Raw genomic sequence first — 20,628 nt, forward strand, 5'->3', positions numbered from 1 at the left:
AATCCCATGTCAATCATTGTGTACTGTTTGGCGGGGATTATAAAGATCTACAAATGCAAATCTGAAACCGGATATTCTTGCAAGGGAGGGGGCCAAGAGGCAGAGAGTGACATGCCCCACAGCAGCTGCGAACTGCGCAGGAAGGCCCCTCCCCCAGGCCATGTGTTCTTTTGTGTAAGATACTATAATTCAACACCGAGTTATGGGAATACGATACATTCCAGTGATAAACCAACTAAATTTGGGGAATGGGGAATGTCACCCTAGCTTTTAGCATAGTCCAGCGTGAAGGGAGATACCCGGCACAGCCTTGCGGGGGCCCCTAGGGCCACGGTGTTTGGTATCCACGCGGAGCAGAGGCTCGGCTGGATCCGATGACACCAGAGCCATTAAGGAGGTATAGCCCATTGTACTTTTTGGAAGTTTATACCAGGGGTGGAGACTTGGGCTCAACCAGGAGCAGTAGTGGGAATGACCCAGAGAGTTTAAAGGTCCCTGCAGCTAGAGCCCAGTGTCTTTTTTCCTGGGGAGGCCGTGACGTCATGTCGTGTGGAAGGAGTCCGTCAACCAAGAGAAGGCCCACAAGCCTCCCATGTGGCAGCCATTCCCCCGAAAGCCAGGTCGTCCATCTCACCGGTAACTGACTTGTAATAACTTCTTTATATCTTTTGTACCCCTACTATTGTGTTTGCAACTCTGATCATTGTGTATGTTGAAACCTTATTTAAATAGTGTAATGTCTGGTGTGCCCTTACGGAGATTAAATATATAATTTAACCTTGGGCTGCTCTTTTATCCCAATCCACGAACCCTCACGTTTGTTGTTCGGTCCAGCAAACATGCTACCGGGCGGGTCTCTAGCGCGATATAAGTCCGTTATATCTAATACAAACTCGTGGCAGCTCTCTCAGGCCGACCAGGCTCTGCTTGACTGGAGCTAGTGAAGGAGCCTCTTAGCCTGTCAGCCTGTCAGGGGTGTGAGCGAGTGTGGTGCCATGTCAGTGACTGAGTGGGCCACCTCTTCTTCCTCCCTGGTACCTTCCTGTACCCATGTGGACACGGGGTGTCTGTGTAGAACTGTACCGTCTGACGTAATTATGACATCAGGTGGGTGGCGGGTGTGGATCCATCTCAAGTGGTGGAAGCGGTAGGATTCTGCGGGGTCTCTCTGTTGCCATTTCATCACATTGGTGGCGGCGGTGGGATTCTGCGGGGTCTGTCTGTTGCCATTTCTTCACAGTATATATATCACATCAAAATAGTATTACCTTTTCTGGATGCTGCAGAGCATACCATCCCCTTGGGTATTTAGCAATGCTGTCCATATACTTTTCTGCTTTTGACCAGTCTTCATGCCACTTTTCGACTCGATACTGAGGTTCACACTTTGTGAGTCTGTCCCCGATGGTTTGGTTCTCTCTGGTTACTTTCAGCAATTCTTGTTCTCTTTTCTCTTTATTTAAACTGGAATTTTTTTTTAGAAATGATAGAACATAATTTAATTAGATGTAAGTCTACAAGTTGTTTTGGTTTCTATAGAAAATGAAATGTGATGGTAGTGTGAGCAGAGCCTGATTTCCTATTGTAAATTAAAGTTCTTTAAACCAACAATAATCTAGAAAGCCAGATGGAGCATGTCTCCTACATAGGACAGAAATATGGTGTAGAATTTCACATGGTCAGAAGCACAAGTCTTCACATTTTTATTTCTGCGTTCTGATTTTGCTAGTTTTTTTTTTAAACGTTCTCTATAATTTTCATTTAGAACACATTCCTACGTACATCCATCCCATAATCCAGATTATCTGATATTCCGGGACCTATCAGGGATCAATGATGCCAACCTACAGTAATTTTACTGTTTGTTTTTTTTAAGTAAATCATTCTAGTGATTTATACTTCTGAATTAGTCTATGGATTGATGTTTCAGATGTAAAGATGAGGTCACATGACAAGGTATTCGTCAACATGTAAACTAAAGGAAGTATATAATCAGAAAATTACCTATTGCGTAAATCAGGTTTTTGTGTTAAATATAGTTTAAAAAATGGCAATGTTCTTTTTCATATTACAATCTGTATTATAAAATATTTTAAATTCATACTATTTTAGATTCACACTTGTTTTTTTTTTTTACAGAATACTTTTTAGAAGTCTCATTATTTTCACAGACTGGTTTATAATAATAGGTAACACCTATATACAGCTGATAACACAGAATCCACCAATTACAATGGGTGATGTCACAGCTCCCACTATCTTCCCAATGACCTTTTCACTTGCTCATTAGATGCATCAATACAAGACACAGGATTTGAGTCAGCCTATTGCTGCTATTGTACATGTACATTTACTGAAAGAACATGTAGTATACTTTTAGAATTGCTCCAGTGGGCAGTTTGAAAATTGCGAGATTTAGGCTGTGTGCCCAGTATGCTTTTAAGCGTTTCCACAGCGGCAAAAACGCTGCAGAAACGCTTAAAAAACGCATGGTAGAAGGCCTGCCATGTTCCCCAATGATAATCCGCATGTGCTGTGCACATGCTGTGGAAATTTCCGCTGCAGATTATCATTGTGGAAAAAAACGCAGCACTACCAATTATTTTGCGGAAGCGCAGCGTTTTCGCGGCCATTGACTTGCATTAGAACGCATGGATTCCGCTTCACTAGATAAGCACATGCGGAATACATGCATTAAATGTGCGGATGGTACCCAGGTCTAGAGGAGAGGAGACTCTCCTCCGAACCCGGGTACCATAGAAAACTGTAAAAAAAAGAATAAAATAAAAAATATACATTATACTTACCTTCTGACGGCCCGCGGTGCGCTCCTCCTCCCTTGCCAGCAGATCGCGATGGACTGGAGGACCTGCGCTGACGTCATAGTCATGTAACGGCAGGTCCTTCAGTGCAGCGTACCACGATCTGCCGGCAGCCAGGTCGGAGGGAAGCAAGACTGCGGGGGCCATCAGAAGGTAAATTTTGATTTATTTTTTATTTTTAAACATTATTTCGGTCACAGTATATAAATCCATGCCGGTTGCATGGATTTATATAGTGTGACCAAGTTGTCAAGCATTTTCCAAGTGATGCTAAAATCGCTTGGAAAGCGCTTGTCAACCCGCATGCGTAAATGCGTGTGAAGAACGCTTCACATCCGCATGTCCCTGGCAGGAAAAATTCATGTACAATCCACATGCGTTTTTTTCTGCCAGGGAGATGCAGAAACGCTCAGGAAAAATCCGGAGCATTTCTGCATCATGGGCACATAGCACTATCTGTATTAAAAATATATATAAGGCTAAGAAAAAAAATTACCTAAAATTGTTAAAAAATATATTTAACATAAAACCTGATTTAGGCTGTGTGCCCACGATGCGTTTTTTAAGCGTTTCTGCAGCGGCAAAAACTCTGCAGAAACGCTTAAAAAACGCATGGTAGAAGGCCTGCCATGTTCCCCAATGATAATCCGCATGTGCTGTGCACATGCTGCGGAAATTTCCGCTGCGGATTATCATTGCGGAAAAAAACGCAGCACTACCAATTATTTTGCGGAAGTGCTGCGTTTTCGCCACCATTGACTTGCATTGGAACGCATGGATTCCGCATCACTGTATATGTAGATGCGCATTCCATGCATTTCAATGTGCGGATGGTACCCGGGTCTAAAGGACAGGAGACTCTCCTCCGCACCCGGGTACCATAGAACCTGTGAAAAAAAGAATAAATTAAAAAATAAATGTTATATTTACCTTCTGACGGCCCCGGGTGCGCTCGTCTTCCCATGCCGGCAGATCGCGATGGACTGAAGGACCTGCGCTGACATCATAGTCATGTGACGGGTCACGCGATGCTGACGTCAGCAGGTCCTTCAGTGTACCGCGATCTGCCGGCAGCCAGGACGGAGTGAAGCAAGACACCGGGGGCCATCGGAAGGTAAGTATAGATTTATTTTTTTATTTTTAACCATTCTTTGGTCACACTATATAAATCCATGCCGTTTGCATGGATTTATATAGTGTGACCAAGTTGACAAGCTAAAAATCGCTTGGAAAGAGCTTGTCATGTGGCGCCCCTGAGGGTTCAGTCGCCACAGAGGTACTGCACCTCACCCAGAGGTGTGGTGTCTCCTTCTCTCAGGTAAGGAGGGAGTGCTGCCCGGAACCCCAACAACCGCATACAACACTACACTGCTCCAGGCCGGCTGGAAGGGCAAGATGCACTGTGTTTCCTGCTGAGCCCTGTCCCTGGCTGGAGTGGGGGGAACCAAAGGTAGGGGGAACCAGTAGTGGGTGTGGGTGGAGGAAGTAGAGTAGGGGAGCACCATAGTAGGAGGTATATAAAAAGGGAAGCCATCTTAGGGTGGCAGGTCAGTCAGTAAGAGGAGAGAGTGAAGACAGTCGGGGAGCAGAGTCTCTTTAGGAGCTCTGCTCCACAAGTGGGGCCTAGTGATAGAGGCCCAGGAGGGGAGCAGAGGAGAAAGGCTCCGTTCTATAGAAGGGATCCCAGGGGGTACGGTGAGTGCAGGACGGCACCCGTACGCCCTGAATCTGCCCGGTGTCAGAGGGATCAGGCCGCAAGAAGGGGACCGGTCCCTGGACCAGCCGTGTTACTCCAGGTCTCGGCTGGAAAAAACGGAGGCTTCTGACTCTTATAGTGCAGTTGCCACAGCCTCATCCTAGTCACCGTGAGGGTCAAGCAGGTCCGGGAACTCCAGGTTGCCCAGAAGGACTTCAGAGCACCCGAACGGGACTGTGTGTGGGGAAGCGCAGGGTAGGAGGGAGAAGACCCAGCGCGGGAAGTCGGTCTAGTTAGGAACATAAAGAAAGCGGGGTTCCGTCAAGCGCTCCTGACACATCTGAGGAAGAGCTGAACCCCTGGTCTGGTAGACGCAGTGCGACGCGGAGGCGGACACCCGTACAGTGTACCTGAGAACCTTGTACAAGAACTGTGAGTAAAACTCGGATGACTGCACTGCACTGCCTCCGTCAATTATTCCAGCTGCGCCATCTCTCTCCCCGCACTACAAGCCCCAGCATCACCACCCACCACCAAACTCTACTCTGCCCTGAGGCCCGCTCCACCTGTGGGAAACCGTTCCATCCCAGCTGCCTTATCAACTGCCTCAGAGGTCTGCAGCAGCGCTGGTACAAATTACCAGAAACCACAGGTGGCATCACAAACTATTTACTTATTTATTTTATCCAAGTTCCAATCCCCTTTTTCAAGAGTGACCCCAGGGTACGGGCCCGGGAGCCGACCACCGCGACATCCCCAAACCAAGTAAAGGCCCGGGTACAGAGTCGTCCCCATCCCCTGGGCGCGTCAGTCAACCCGCATGCGGAAATGCATGTGAAGAATGCTTCACATCCGCATGTCCCTGGCAGGAAAAACGCATGTACAATCCGCATGCGTTTTTTCTGCCAGAGGACATTCAGAAATGCTCAGGAAAAATCCGGAGCATTTCTGCATCGTGGGCACATAGCCTTAAATAGTAGGTCACTTTCTAATGACAAACTTTAAAATGCTGCTGCTTCTTCTGCTGCTGTGATGCTGAGGTGAGCTCTGAGATAAAATCAGTCTCCTTCACCCTCTTGCAGTTGACAATAAAGTCCTTTCTTACTTTCCCTGAAGAACGAGTTTGTTTAGCTCAGGCTCTGCTCTCTCCTCGGCAATGCAGGCAGAAAACTTTTTTTTTTTTGACTGCCCTGCTGTGACCATATGATCACAATGCAGAGACCTGGCTTAGGGGAGAGTGACTACGTATGTGTGTACACTAGAAATGAATGTGTGGCGCCCCTGAGGGTTCGACCGCCACAGGGATGCTGCACCTCTTCAATGGGGTGTGGTATCTCTCCTTCGAGGTAAGATCGGTGCAATGGTCAGGACCCCACCTCTACATCCAACACCACACTTCTCCCACCACTAGGGAGGGCTAATGGGCACCAGAGTGCTGCCCCTCCCGGAATATGGGAGACTGGGGAACCAAAAGATAGGGGGAACCATGTAGAGGGTGAGGGTGGAGGACGCACATTTAGGTTACACTTGATAATTAATATTTAATAAACTGCCATCTTGGGCTCGTGGTTCTTTGGTTGTGATCTTGAACGTGGCTTTCTGTGTGAACCTGAAGATGATGGAGACACGGTCCTCGTACTCTGGCCTTGAGTCGAGGAGCGGGCTTGAGTTAACGGTTGTCTCATCCCGGTCACGGTCCCTGCCCAAGAAGGCCTGGAGCTTGGGAGTGTAGCTCCATCGCAAAAGGATCCCAAGGGGATGCAGACGGAGCAGTATACGCCACCTGTCCTCGCTATTCTGATTTAGTTAGAGGGATTCCGGCTGCAAGAGGGGTACCGGCCCCCGACACCTGACTTTGCCACTCTACGTTCTAGTCAGGGAAGCCCGGCAGGCACAGATGATCCCACCGGGTAACGGAAGGAGCGGAGCCGCCACCCGTACCCTTTTTCTGAGCATAGTCCAGAGGGAGACCCGGCCTATCTACACACAAAGACAGGAGAGGACTCAGTCCGAAGTCTAGGAACAATCTGGTGTGGGGTCCTGATTAAGCACTTGAATTACTCGGAGGTTGTCGGACCCCCATTTCTGGTGATCGCAGAACTCCGTGAGGAGCAGGGAGAAGCCTTGCAGCTGCACGCTCTACTGTGAATAAAAACCCTGGAAGTCAACCCCTATGGCCTCCGGACTCTTTATTTCTGCACCGCACCGCACAGCACCAGACCTCCTCCACTACGACTCCTTCCATCCTCGTCTCTGCCCTGAGGCCCTGCTCCGCCTGTGGGGAGTAGTATCAACGTCGGCTGCCACAACATCCCGCCTCAGAGGACTGCAGCAGCGCTGGTGGCCTTCACCAGGTACCACAGGTGGCGTAGTCGATAAGAACCACTCAACCCTGTAAGCCCATTACTTTTATGTGACGGCCCTGGGCACGGAACCGGGTCCAGGCCACGACTGCTCCCCCCCAACATCTGACCCGGCTCAGAGTTCCCCATCTCCCAGGGTAGGGCTGCGAGCGTCACACAAATGCTTCTGGCGAGATTCGATTTCTTCAAATCATGTGGATTTTACTAGGAAATTCAGTTTGCAGCAGGGGAGTACATAGAAATCATGAAGCCCCATAGCAGAAGTTCTAATTGGGCCCCACCACAGCAAAAAAAAAGTAATATTTGTCAGGGTCACAGAAGTGCATATCTCACAACTTTGCAGCCCTTAGAAAGTAATTTTCCCCCTATTGAAGCCCCTAGATTGCCCTCATAAATTATGTTGCCAACTATAGTGTCCCCCCTGAAGCACAGTATGATACCCCCACAGTGAATTATTTCACCGTACCCTCCACATACACGGTATGATGACCCTACTGTACCCCCTTCCCCTTCAACCCTCCAAGGGTAAAGTATAGTGACCCCAAAACAGTATGATGCCCCAACTGTGATTGCCACACAACCCTCCATACAGTAAAATAAGCCTCCATACAGTATAATGCCCCCCACACTCCTCCACTCACCATGATGGCCCCAACACAACTTATCACACTGTATAATGGCCCCCATTAACCATCAAAATAGTATAATGGCCCTCACACAGCCCTCCAAACAGCATACTGGCCCCTACACAGCGCTCTACACAGTATGCTTGCATACAGTATAATAACCCCCACGTAGCCCTCCAAATAGTATAATGGCCCCCACATAGCCCTCTGAATAGTATAATTGCCACAATATAGCCCTCCATATAGTATAATGGCCCCCATATAGCACTCCAAATAGTATAATGGGCCCCACATATTCCTCCATACAGTATTATTGTCCCCACATAGTCCCCCATACAGTATTATGAGCCACACATAGTCCTCCATACAGTATTATGGGCCCCATATAGTCCTCCATACAGTAATATGGGCCCCATTTAGTCTTCTATACAGTATAATGGGCCCCCTATAGTCCTCCATACTGTATTATGGGCCCCATATAGTCCTCCATACAGTATTATTGTCCGCACATTGTCCTCCATACAGTATTATGGGCACCATGTAGTCCTCCATACAGTATTATGAGCACCACATAGTCCTCCATACAGTATTATGGGCACCACATAGTCCTCCATACAGTATTATGGGCACCACATAGTCCTCCATACAGTATTATGGGCACCACATAGTCCTCCATACAGTATTATGGGCACCACATAGTCCTCCATACAGTATTATGGGCCCCATTTAGTCTTCCATACAGTATAATGGGCCCCCTATAGTCCTCCATACTGTATTATGGGCCCCATATAGTCCTCCATACAGTATTATGAATCCCATATAGTCCTCCATACAGTGCTATGGACCCCATGTAGTTCTCCATACATTATTATTTGTCCCATGTAGTCCTCCATACATTATTATGGGCCCCATATAGTTGTCCATACAGTTTAATGGGCCCCACAATAAAAATAAAAACAAATCCTCACCTCGCCCCGTTCCCTCGCTCCTCCTGTCTCTGCAGCATGTTTTCTGACCCTCTGCACTGCTTAGCACAGAGGGCGTGCTGTAGTGACGTCATCACGCCCTCTGCGCTGAAACATCACAGAGCTCAGATGTAGAGGGTGTAATGCAGCGGCTTGCTGCATTGCTAGAATATCCAGGGGGTGTGCTCTAGCTGACCATTTACCTCCCCCTCAGGTGACTGATCACGTGACTGTGACATCATCACAGGTCCTGTGTGCACAAAAGGATATATAAACCCTGGTAGTTTTGAAACAGGGGGAGAAAGAGTGGCCTGGTGAGGCCTAGAGAAAGAGTGGCCTGGTGAGGCATAGAAAGAGAGGCCTGGTGAAGCCTGGAAGGCAAAGGCTGGATCCTCGGTGTTGGAGATACCAGTAGCCTTGGAGGGCGAGAGGCCTGGTCCCTGTGTGGGACTCCACTAGCCTGGAAGGCATAGGCTGGATCCCCCTGTGTTTGAGATACCAGTAGCCTTTGAAGCTACGTGGCCTGGAGGCCCCATCTGGGAAGCCTTAAAGGCACAGCTGTGGCAGAACCGAGCTGACTGAAGCAGCTATGACCAAAGGTAAAAAAAACGCTGCTTGATGTGGACATTGATATTGTTACCTTGCTGAAGGCTGTGTCTGGAGCCAAGTGGGCATATCTGTCACTGGAAAGGCTCTTGGATGTTATATGTGTGACATGTCGGCGAGCCACTGAGATTGACTATGTTATGAGCGGTTTATGAGATGTAATAAACTGCTGGACTGTGAATTACCGGAAAAATGTTGCATGTGTGCTTTAATTGACCCGGTGAAGGGAGTGCCCCCCAGCATGATGAACAGCGCTACCTTACATGTGGTTGGAGAATGTGGGCAACTGCAGCCTGGTTTCTAGGGGTAACGGCACAGGACGACGATTGTGGATGCAAACATCTTGCTGTGGCTCGGCGGGGTCACGAAGATTAAAGCATCTGGCTGTAACTCGGCGGGGTTACGAAAATTGTCGTCGCACCCAAACCTGGTTAGCTGTGGCTCGGCGGGGGTCACGAAGATTAAAGCATCTGGCTGTAAGTCGGCGGGGTTACGAAAATTGTTGTCGCACTCAAACTTGGTTTGCTGTGGCTTGGTGGGGCCACAAAAATTTTCCGGGGAGAGCGGTGTGAAGTGTCTAGTGTGAACAGTGTACCGTGATGGATATGAATGGAGCAGTATCCCCAGACGGAATGGAGAAGTGGTGGGATGACCCACTACAAACGTTCGGCAGCAAAATGGAGTGTCCTAAAGAAATGCAGGAGCTGATAAAGATAGCTCAGAAGGGAGCAGAAAATGAGACTGAAGCTATTGAGCGATTAAAGTGCCTGTTGCAGCAGCAGCAGGACATGCTACAGGAACGGCGGGAGCTGTTGACACATTATAGAATGGCGGCAGTGGACCATTCTGTGAGTATTCCTGTGGCGCCGGTACTATCCCAGAGTGCCCAGGGAAGTGGTAAGAGATGTTGTGAACTGGGTCCTAAGACTATAGCTGGTTTTTGTTGTAAAAATCCCCCTACAGGTGTGGGTGTTCAAAAGGGGGCGGAGTCTCAAAAGGGGTCGGATTTTCAAAGAACGTGGAGTATAGGAAACCAAAATTGGCTACTGGTTGTGGATTGGTATCGCCTAAAAATGACAATTTGACCATTGATAACGGGGTAGCTCCAGTAGAAGGGGTTGACGTCAAAGTGGGAGGTGACTTGTTGGTCCACAACACCATGGGGAGTGATACAGACCCCCCCAACTGATGGTGACACTACGAAAGTAGAAAGAGAGTTCAGTCAGGAGGAGCTAGACGAGGTGAGAAAGTCCCCCTCTCGTCGTCGACGACGCAAGGGCCACAAAAAAGTTGCTCCTGTAGCCTTTGCTGAAAGGGCAAATAAAGAAAATGTAATGCTGTGTGCTTTTATTCCGAGTGTGGATCCTCCTTTAGAAGCAGTAGAGGAGGTAACGTTGCCAGTAGCAACCTCCGATACAGTACTGAGACAGAAGGATCAGGATCCAATAGCCCTGAAAGAGGAGGCGGCCAGTCATGACCAAGAGCTGGAGCCTATCAGGCAGCAGTATAAGAGTGATGTGCAGCAACTAAGGAAAGACCTGGAGAACGTGTCCTCAGACCAGCTGAGCCTGGAGTCTGAGCGGCAGAAAATGGACCAGGTTGTGAGGAACTTGCAGCGAGAGCTGGAGGAAAGCAGCAGGGAAGTCAACAATTGGAAGGTTCCAGAAAAATAAAGAGGAGGTTTTTCAGTCGGAGCTTGACAAAGCGGAGTTTTTGGAGATGAGCTGTGCGAGTTGAAAAATCGGTTCTCCCTGGTACACTCAGAGCTGATGCAGGTGAAGCAAAAGCTGGATGAGGGACTACACCAGAGGGATAGGGAGTTGTCTGCCTTAAAAGAGGCGCTGCAGGATGAAGTTTCCGGATGTGACCAAAACCTAGAAGGACTGCGCGAACAGTTCAACCGGGAGCTGTGTGACTTGAAGAAGGAGTATGGTGAACTCATGAGGGAGCTGCAGCAATTCCAGGACCAAGTAAAGCCTCTAATGCAGGACAAGGAGCGGCTGGTGGACTCTCTGTACCAGCGAGAGAGGGAGCTATCCGCCCTGAAAGAGGCAATAAAAGATGAAGTGTCTGGTCACAACCGTGAGGCAGGAAAGAGGCATGAAAAGTTCAATAGGGAACTGCAACAAATCAAGAGAGACTATGGAGGATCTCCTCAAGGTTAAGGAAAAACTAGAGGATGATAAAACTGATGCAGAGCACATGCGCCAAGTGATTGAGACTACTCTACAGGACACCCGTGATGAGAATGATGATCTCCGCAGAAAGATCCCAGGTCTGGAAGCTCAGGTGAAGGAGCTGCAGATGTTCTGTGGTGATCTCCAGAGGGCAGAGATGTGCCTTAAGGATAGAATCTGCAGGATGGAGGAGTCCATCGGAGAAGGGAGGTATGAAGCAAATGCCTTTTCGAATAATGCGAGCTTGGATGATTCGGTGGATGTAAGAGCTGAGATCAAGGAGCACAAGGAGACGCTACAAGCCCATTTGAAGCAAGAGAGGTTTGAGAGACTGGCTGTCGAGGGCCGAGTGGGCGCATTGGAGACAGAGAGCTCTGAGAAAATTCTGCTGATAAAGGAGCAGTTGAAGCCGGAAGAGCTTCAGAGATGGGCTGCTGAGAGGCGAATAGCCGAGCTAGAGAAAGAAGTTGTCGAGCTCAAAGGTCGCCTGGCAAAGTACCAATCAGGGAACGAGGCCTCCTTGAAGAAGGGCAAACAAGTTGCGCTCAGTCCTTTGGGCCATGAGAAGGTGGACCTGAGGAGAGCTGAGAGAGTGTTGAAAGAAAATAAGTATGAAATGGGAGTGGTCAAGATGAGAATTCTTGAGTTCATAGCTGTGAGTCAGCTCAGGGGAAGCATACAGGGTGAACAAGCTGAAAATCAGTTGTCCCTGAAACCTGAGCCAGATGATCATTTGGAGACCACTGGTGAGACAGAAACGTCTCGGTACAAGTGCCTCATAGATGTACCCGAAGATTTGAGAGAAGAATGTACCAGAGAGTCAGTGCATGAAGAGTTTAAGAAGGCCGTGGGAGCCTGTAAGGTGTACTCGACCTCAGAAGCTAAACAGCTGCTGGTCCTGTCCACAGCCGAAGTCACAGCAAAGAGGGTGACTATCCTAAGTGACATGCACTGGTGATGTATTCGCACAAAGCGGTTTGTCCGGTTGAAGACGGAACAAGCCATTAGACAACTGGAGCTTATGAGAAAAGCTCAAAGTCTACGTGAAGAGGTCATCCGGGTGCCTCATGCTCTGGTAAGAAAGCTCAATGGGAGAAATGGCCAAGCCATGCAAATGATGGTAAAGAAGTCCGGTGTGATGAAAGTAAGCAGTCCACGTGAACGTCAGGACTGGATACCAGATGAAGACGGCATGGTGTCATTCTCCGCTGTAGGAAAGGAAGAAAATCTTGCATATGTAAGCATGCTGATGGAGTACCGAGTGACCTACCTGCGAGAGGTACAACAGTTGAATCTCGCCAGACTGCGAATAGAAAGACAGCATCGTCTGAGCCGCCGAAGATGGCAGCCATCTATAAATTGTGAGACCAGACAGAGAAAGGGCCCATCAAATAATAGGACGGCTACAGTAGAAGTTAGAGACCTTTCAAGATGTCCTGAGGATAGTGGCCGTGGGTTTAGAGGTAGTGAGACCTCCAGTAACTCAGGTCTGAGAGGCCCATACAAACGACCCAATAGAGTACAGGACAGCACGAAGTCAGACCTGACCGTAGACACAAGGGCAAGTAAGCCACACTGCTGTATTGACCGCTGGGAGCGGGGGAGGTCTGACAAGGTCACGACTGACCGCTGGGAGCGGGGGAGGTCTGACAAGGTTACTACTTGGAAATGTCACTTGACGAAATTAGTGACAATGACAGATGGTAGGTCCCTAAGGAATGGGATAATGTCAAGGACTAATGTTCCAGGGGCTAAGCAGCGCAATTGTCAAGTACATGGTCTCTGTGTGAACCGTGGGTTATAATGTGATTGTGTATGCTATGTGTTCAACCCCACAAGTTTGAACAGAGGGGGGGATATGTAATGCAGCGGCTTGCTGCATTGCTAGAATGTCCAGGGGGTGTGCTCTAGCTGACCATTTACCTCCCCCTCAGGTGACTGATCACGTGACTGTGACATCATCACAGGACCTGTGTGCACAAAAGGATATATAAACCCTGGTAGTTTTGAAACGGGGAGAAAGAGTGGCCTGGTGAGGCCTAGAGAAAGAGTGGCCTGGTGAGGCCTAGAAAGAGAGACCTGGTGAAGCCTGGAAGGCAAAGGCTGGATCCCCGGTGTTGGAGATACCAGTAGCCTTGGAGGGCGAGAGGCCTGGTCCCTGTGTGGGACTCCACTAGCCTGGAAGGCATAGGCTGGATCCCCCTGTGTTTGAGATACCAGTAGCCTTTGAAGCTACGTGGCCCGGAGGCCCCATCTGGGAAGCCTTAAAGCCACAGCTGTGGCAGAACCGAGCTGACTGAAGCAGCTACAACCCAGCAAAGGTAAAAAAAACGCTGCTTGATGTGGACATTGATATTGTTACCTTGCTGAAGGCTGTGTCTGGAGCCAAGTGGGCATATCTGTCACTGGAAAGGCTCTTGGATGTTATATGTGTAACATGTCGGCGAACCACTGAGATGGACTATGTTATGAGCGGTTTATGAGATGTAATAAACTGCTGAACTGTGAATTACCGGAAAAACGTTGCATGTGTGCTTTAATTGACCCGGTGAAGCGAGTGCCCCCCAGCGTGATGAATAGCGCTACCTTACAAGGGGGAATGATGGGAGAGGGAGCATCAGCTGACGCTCCTTTTCCCATTATTGTTTTCAACTGTATAGGCACCTAGGACGCCGATAAAGTTGAAAGTTTAAAGTCGGGGGGGGGGGGAACAACCCCAGACTCACGAGCCCCATAGCGGCCCAGTTGTCTGCTGCCATTGACTGTGCGCTACTGATTTACAGCAAAGTTATTCTCTGCAAATTTCTCTTTCGAGACTCCAGAGCATAATAAACATAATCTGGAAACAAATAAAGAAACCTACTCACCTCATGACTCAACTTTTCGACTGCCCCCACTGCTCGCTGCCTGCTCTCCGGTAATCTTCTTTCCACCATCATGCACCACTCTAGCCTCATTTCTAGCCTCTTCCCTCTAGGTTGGGACTTTCGGTTGTGGCAAAGCCTTGAATGTCCTTGTGTGCCATGCAGGTTGTGATGTTACGACATATATCATGACTAGTGTTGAGCATTCCGATACTGTAATATCGGGTATCGGCCGATATTCGCGGTATCGGAATTCCGATACTTAATTCCGATACTTTTACAATATCGGATACCGGAATCGGAAGTTCCCATAATGCCTGCGCTCTGCAGTGTCTGTGAAGGATGACAAGTTGGATGGCAGCGCGATCCAGCCTCTCATCAGAATGCCATCCCAGCGGGGGAGAATTCTCCTGATTGTTTAAAAGCCGGCGGGCGGTATAAAGCCGCCGGCTTTTAAACAATCACACAGCCCCATACTGCTTCCCCGCAGCCTCCCACCCCGATCCTCCGCTCCCCTCGCCACCTCCCATCCCGATAGTAAGTTAGGACCGGGCGGGGAGCGCAGCTCCAAGGAGCGGGGAGCGAAGGACCCGGGCGGGGAAGCCAGCAGTGAAAAGACTTCACCGCCGGCTTTCCCGTTCTGTGCTGCGCTTTCCCGCCGGTTATTTCAAATGAACAGCTGAGGTATCAGGTGATGCCGATCAGCTGTTCATTTGAAGTCGCCGCGTTGCCCTCAGAGGGTTCATGTGAGTTCATGCTTGACTGCATGAACTCACATGAACTTTCCCACGGCCGCACAGGTCAGCCTCACCTCCCAGACCCGTCATGATTAGTGTGTGTGCGGGGTGTGTGTGCGGGTGTGCGCGGTGTCTGTGCGATGTGTGCGGGTGTGCGCAGTGTCTGTGCGATGTGTGCGGGTGTGCGCGGTGTCTGTGCGTGCAGGCAGACATAGGCCGATGTGACACTACTACTCCCATCGGCCTATGTCTGTCCCCCGTCCACTCGTGCCAGCAGGATCAGCTCGATGGAAGCAGTAGTTCCCATCAGCCTGATCCTGCTATTTAAATTGCCCCATGGTCCCCAATAAATGTTAAATACATGTCATTGGTGGCCAGTGGTTACCTAAAAGAAATTAGTTCATACATTACCTGTCCCCGCCGATCGCCACCTAAAATAAAGTAAAAAATAAAAAACTACACCTATACTCACCAAGACACCTAATTCCCCGAAGCCATCGATCTCCTGTAATAAAATATAAAATAATAAACCACAACCTTATCCTTACCCCTCCGTAGCAGTCCACGAGTGTCCCACGAAGATCTCCAGTTCAGAGCAGCCACATAGAATGTGACCGCTCTGAACCGCTGCCGCCGCTAGAATGACGGGGCCGTAAGGGTTCACCAGAGTTAAGGCAGCGGTGCTCCGGTTAGCTGCTTTACGGCCCTGCTGTATCGTGAGAAATTCCCACGGTACAGCACTGCCGTAAACGAGGTCTCCGGAGCTGCGCTGACTGAATGCACTCCGGTGACCTCAGTCAGTGGCTCCCGCTGCCGGGAGCGGACGTGTTCCCGGCAGCGTGAGCTTACAGCAGCCATGCACAGCTGTCACCATCTCCAGATGTGACAGCTGTGCATGGGAGATCAGCGCAGGAACGTGGACAGGTAACTATTATTTTTAGTAAACTAAGAATTAAATAAAATTGTGTGTTTTATTTCAAATAAATTATTTTTTTCTGGGTGTAGTGTGTTTTTTCTTTTTAACACTTTGTAGGTTAGGAATGGGGGTGTCTTATAGACGCCCATCATTACTAACCTGGGCTTCATGGCAGCTGGCGCTGACATGAACCCCACCACTATTACCCCCTGCCACCGCACCAGGGCAGCGTGGAAGAGCGAGGCTAAGTGCCAGAGTTGGCGCATCCTATGGATGCGCCATTTCTGGGGCGGCTGACGACTGGTGTTTCTAGCCTGGGAGGGGGCCAATATTCATGGCACCCTTCCTGGGCTATTAATATCAGCCCCCAGCTGTCTGCCTAGCCTTTGCTAGCTATTAAAATAGGGGGGACCCCACGTCATTTTTTTGGGGGGGGTCCCCCATTTTAATAGCTAGTAAAGGCTAGGTATTCAGCTGGGGGCTGATATTAGTAGCCTGGGAAGCTCCGTGGGTTTTACCCCCTTCCCAGGCTTCAAACATCTGCCCCAGCCGTCTGCTTAACCTCCGCTAGAGACTAAAATTATGGGGGATCCAACGCTATTTTTTTTTAAAATAAATCCATTATTTTAACACTAAATGACATTTGAGGAGTTAATAAAGATGCAGTCCCTAAATTATTATTTATTTTTTAATTAATTTTTCCCAAAACTTTTGACGTGGGCTTCGCCATATTTTTGTATGCCAGCCAGGTACAGCATCCAGCTTCTAAGAACGCGCCATTTTCCGGGGCGGCTGCGGACTGCAATTTTCAGCGGGGGGCAGAAAGCTTGGGCCTCCCTGCGCTGCAGATTCCATCCCCCAGCTGCCTAGTTGTACCTGGCTGGTCACAAAAATAGGGAGAAGCTCCACGTTTTTTTTTTTTAAATTATTTCATGAAATTCATGGAATAATTAAGAAAAAAAGGGCTTCCCTATATTGTTGTGTCCGGCCAGGTACAAATAGGCAGCTGGTGCTTGGGGGCAGCCCGTTCCTGCCTGCTGTACCTGGCTGGACCCAAATATAGTGCAAAGCCCCACGTCAATTTTTTTTAAATTATTTCAGGAAATTCATGAAATAATTAAAAAAAAAAATACGTGGAGCTTCTCCCTATTTTTGTGTCCAGCCAGGTACAACTAGTAAAGTATTTAAAAAAAACACAAACACCCAGAAAAAAGTCCTTTAATTGAAATAAAGACACAATTCTTTATTGTTCTAAATTAAACTATACTTACAGTCACGCCCATTCCAGCTGAAGCCAACGATCTCCTGCAATAAAAGTAAAATAATAAAGCAACCTCATCCTTACCTTTCCATGGTTCCCAGGACAGCTTCAGCTCTGCTACATCGAGATGACAGGCTGGACCGCAGCAGAACGCTGCCATCCAGCCTGTCATCCCGCAGACACTGAGAAGCGCAGGCATGCTTGCGCTCCTCAGTGTCTCGCTGTGACGGCATCCAGATGAGCCGAGGTCATGTCCAATGAACTCAGCTCACCTCATGCACGTCACTGACAGCGTGGGAAAATTCTCCTGCACTCAGCGCTTCAGCGTGAGAATTTTCCCACGCTGTCAGTGACGTGCATGAGGTGCGCCGAGTTCATTGGACATGACCTCACCTCATGCACGTCACTGACAGCGTGGGAAAATTCTCACGCTGAAGCGCTGAGTGCAGGAGAATTCTCCCACGCTATCAGTGACGTACATGAGGTGAGCCGAGTTCATTGTCGGCTCATCTGGATGCCGTCACAGCCAGACACTGAGGAGTGGAAGTATGCCTGCGCTTCTCAGTGTCTGCGGGATGACAGGCTGGATGGCAGCGTTCTGCTGCGGTCCAGCCTGTCATCTCGATGTAGCAGAGCTGGAGCTGTCGTGGGAGCCATGGAAAGGTAAGGATGAGGTTGCTTTATTATTTTTCTTTTATTGCAGGAGATCGTTGGCTTCAGCTGGAATGGGCGTGATGGTAAGTATGGTTTAATTTAGAACAATAAAGAATTGTGTGTTTATTTCAATTAAAGGACTTTTTTCTGGGTGTTTGTGTTTTTTTTAAATACTTTACTAGAAATTCATGGTGGTCATGTCTAATATTGGCGTGACCCCATGAATTTCGGGCTTAGGGCCAGCTGATAATGCCAAGCTGGCCTTAACCCCTTTATTACCCAGTGAGCCACCGCACCAGGGCCCTGGATGAGTTGGGTACAGCGCCAGAAGATGGCGCTTCTATGAACGCGCCATTTTCCGGGGCGGCTGCGGACTGCAATTTGCAGCGGGTGGGGCCCAGAAAGCTTGGGCCTCCCTGCGCTGCAGATTCCAGCCCCCAGCTGCCTAGTTGTACCTGGCTGGACACAAAAATAGGGCGAAGCTCCACGTATTTTTTTTTTAAATTCATGAAATTCATGGAATAATTAAGAAAAAAAGGGCTTCCCTATATTGTTGTGTCCGGCTAGGTACAAATAGGCAGCTGGTGGTTGGGGGCAGCCCGTTCCTGCCTGCTGTACCTGACTGGACATAAATATAGGGCGAAGCCCCACATCAATTTTTTTAAATTATTTCATGAATTTCCTGAAATGATTTAAAAAAAATTGACGTGGGGCTTCGCACTATATTTGTGTCCAGCCAGGTACAGCAGGCAGGAACGGGCTGCCCCCAACCACCAGCGGCCTATTTGTACCTGGTTGGACACAACAATATAGGGAAGCCCTTTTTTTCTTAATTATTTCATGAATTTCATGAAATAATTTAAAAAAAAAAATACGTGAAGCTTCTCCCTATTTTTGTGTCCAGCCAGGTACAACTAGGCAGCTGGGGGATGGAATCTGCAGCGCAGGGAGGCCCAAGCTTTCTGCCCCCCCCGCTGAAAATTGCAGTCCGCAGCCACCCCGGAAAATGGCGCGTTCATAGAAGCTGGATGCTGTACCTGGCTGGCATACAAAAATATGGCGAAGCCCACGTCAAAAGTTTTGGGAAAAATTAATTAAAAAATAAATAATAATTTAGGGACTGCATCTTTATTAACTCCTCAAATGTCATTTAGTGTTAAAATAAAGGATTTATTTTAAAAAAAATTGACGTGGGGCTTCGCCCTATATTTGTGTCCAGCCAGGTACAGCAGGCAGGAACAGGCTGCCCCCAACCACCAGCTGCCTATTTGTACCTGGCCGGACACAACAATATAGGGAAGCCCTTTTTTAAAAAAATTATTTCATGAAATAATTTTAAAAAAATTGACGTGGGGCTTCGCACTATATTTGTGTCCAGCCAGGTACAGCAGGCAGGAATGGGCTGCCCCCAACCACCAGCTGCCTATTTGTACCTGGTTGGACACAACAATATAGGGAAGCCCTTTTTTTCTTAATTATTCCATGAATTTCATGAAATAATTTAAAAAAAAAATGCGTGGGGCTTCGCCCTATTTTTGTGCCCAGCCAGATACAACTAGGCAACTGGGGGCTGGAATCCGCAGCGCAGGGAGACCCAAGCTTTCTGGGCCACCCCCGCTGCAAATTGCAGTCCGCAGCCGCCCCAGAAAATGGCGCGTTCATAGAAGCGCCATCTTCTGGCGCTGTACCCAACTCATCCAGGGCCCTGGTGCGGTGGCTCACTGGGTAATAAAGGGGTTAAGGCCAGCTTGGCATTATCAGCTGGCCCTAAGCCCGAAATTCATGGGGTCACGCCAATATTAGACATGACCACCATGAATTTCTAGTAAAGTATTTAAAAAAGCACAACACCCAGAAAAAAGTCCTTTAATTGAAATAAACACACAATTCTTTATTGTTCTAAATTAAACCATACTTACCATCACGCCCATTCCAGCTGAAGCCAACGATCTCCTGCAATAAAAGTAAAATAATAAAGCAACATCATCCTTACCTTTCCATGGCTCCCACGACAGCTTCAGCTCTGCTACATCGAGATGACAGGCTGGACCGCAGCAGAACGCTGCCATCCATCCTGTCATCCCGCAGACACTGAGAAGCGCAGGCATACTTCCACTCCTCAGTGTCTGGCTGTGACGGCATCCAGATGAGCCGAGGTCATGTCCAATGAACTCAGCTCACCTCATGTACGTCACTGACAGCGTGGGAAAATTCTCCTGCACTCAGCACTTCAGCGTGAGAATTTTCCCACGCTGTCAGTGACGTGCATGAGGTGAGCTGAGTTCATTGGACATGACCTCACCTCATGTATGTCACTGACAGCGTGGGAGAATTCTCACGCTGAAGCGCTGAGTGCAGGAGAATTTTCCCACGCTGTCAGTGACGTGCATGAGGTGAGCTGAGTTCATTGGACATGAACTCGGCTCATCTGGATGACGTCACAGAGAGACACTGAGGAGCGCAAGCATGCCTGCGCTTCTCAGTGTCTGCGGGATGACAGGCTGGATGGCAGCGTTCTGCTGCGGTCCAGCCTGTCATCTCGATGTAGCAGAGCTGAAGCTGTCGTGGGAACCATGGAAAGGTAAGGATGAGGTTGCTTTATTATTTTACTTTTATTGCAGGAGATCGTTGGCTTCAGCTGGAATGGGCGTGATGGTAAGTATGGTTTAATTTAGAACAATAAAGAATTGTGTCTTTATTTCAATTAAAGGACTTTATTCTGGGTGTTTGTGTTTTCTTTTAACTTTGACTATGGGGTTAGTAATGGGGGTGTCTTATAGACGCCTCTCCATTACTAACCTGGGCTTGATGTCAGCTGGCATTATAAGCTGACATCAACCCCAACCCTATTACCCCCTGCCACCGCACCAGGGCAGCGTGGAAGAGCGAGGCTAAGTGCCAGAATTGGCGCATCCTATGAATGCGCCATTTCTGGGGCGGC

The 20,628-nt window shown here is 48.7% G+C and overlaps 1 protein-coding gene across 3 annotated transcripts in view; it reads right to left on the reverse strand.

The window, feature by feature from the left end:
- Positions 1-20,628, reverse strand: part of CFAP97D2 (CFAP97 domain containing 2) — a 99,073-nt gene that overhangs the window by 20,207 nt on the left and 58,238 nt on the right. For all 3 annotated transcript variants that reach the window (XM_073664845.1, XM_073664844.1, XM_073664843.1), the window contains exon 4: positions 1,269-1,464. In XM_073664845.1, the coding sequence (XP_073520946.1) occupies positions 1,269-1,464 (196 nt within the window). The remainder of the gene's footprint in view (positions 1-1,268; positions 1,465-20,628) is intronic.

This window comes from Phyllobates terribilis, unplaced genomic scaffold (assembly GCF_046119375.1).
Source record: "Phyllobates terribilis strain yellow unplaced genomic scaffold, ASM4611937v1 Scaffold_2__4_contigs__length_985480577, whole genome shotgun sequence".
In the NCBI taxonomy this organism is placed as follows: domain Eukaryota; kingdom Metazoa; phylum Chordata; class Amphibia; order Anura; family Dendrobatidae; genus Phyllobates; species Phyllobates terribilis.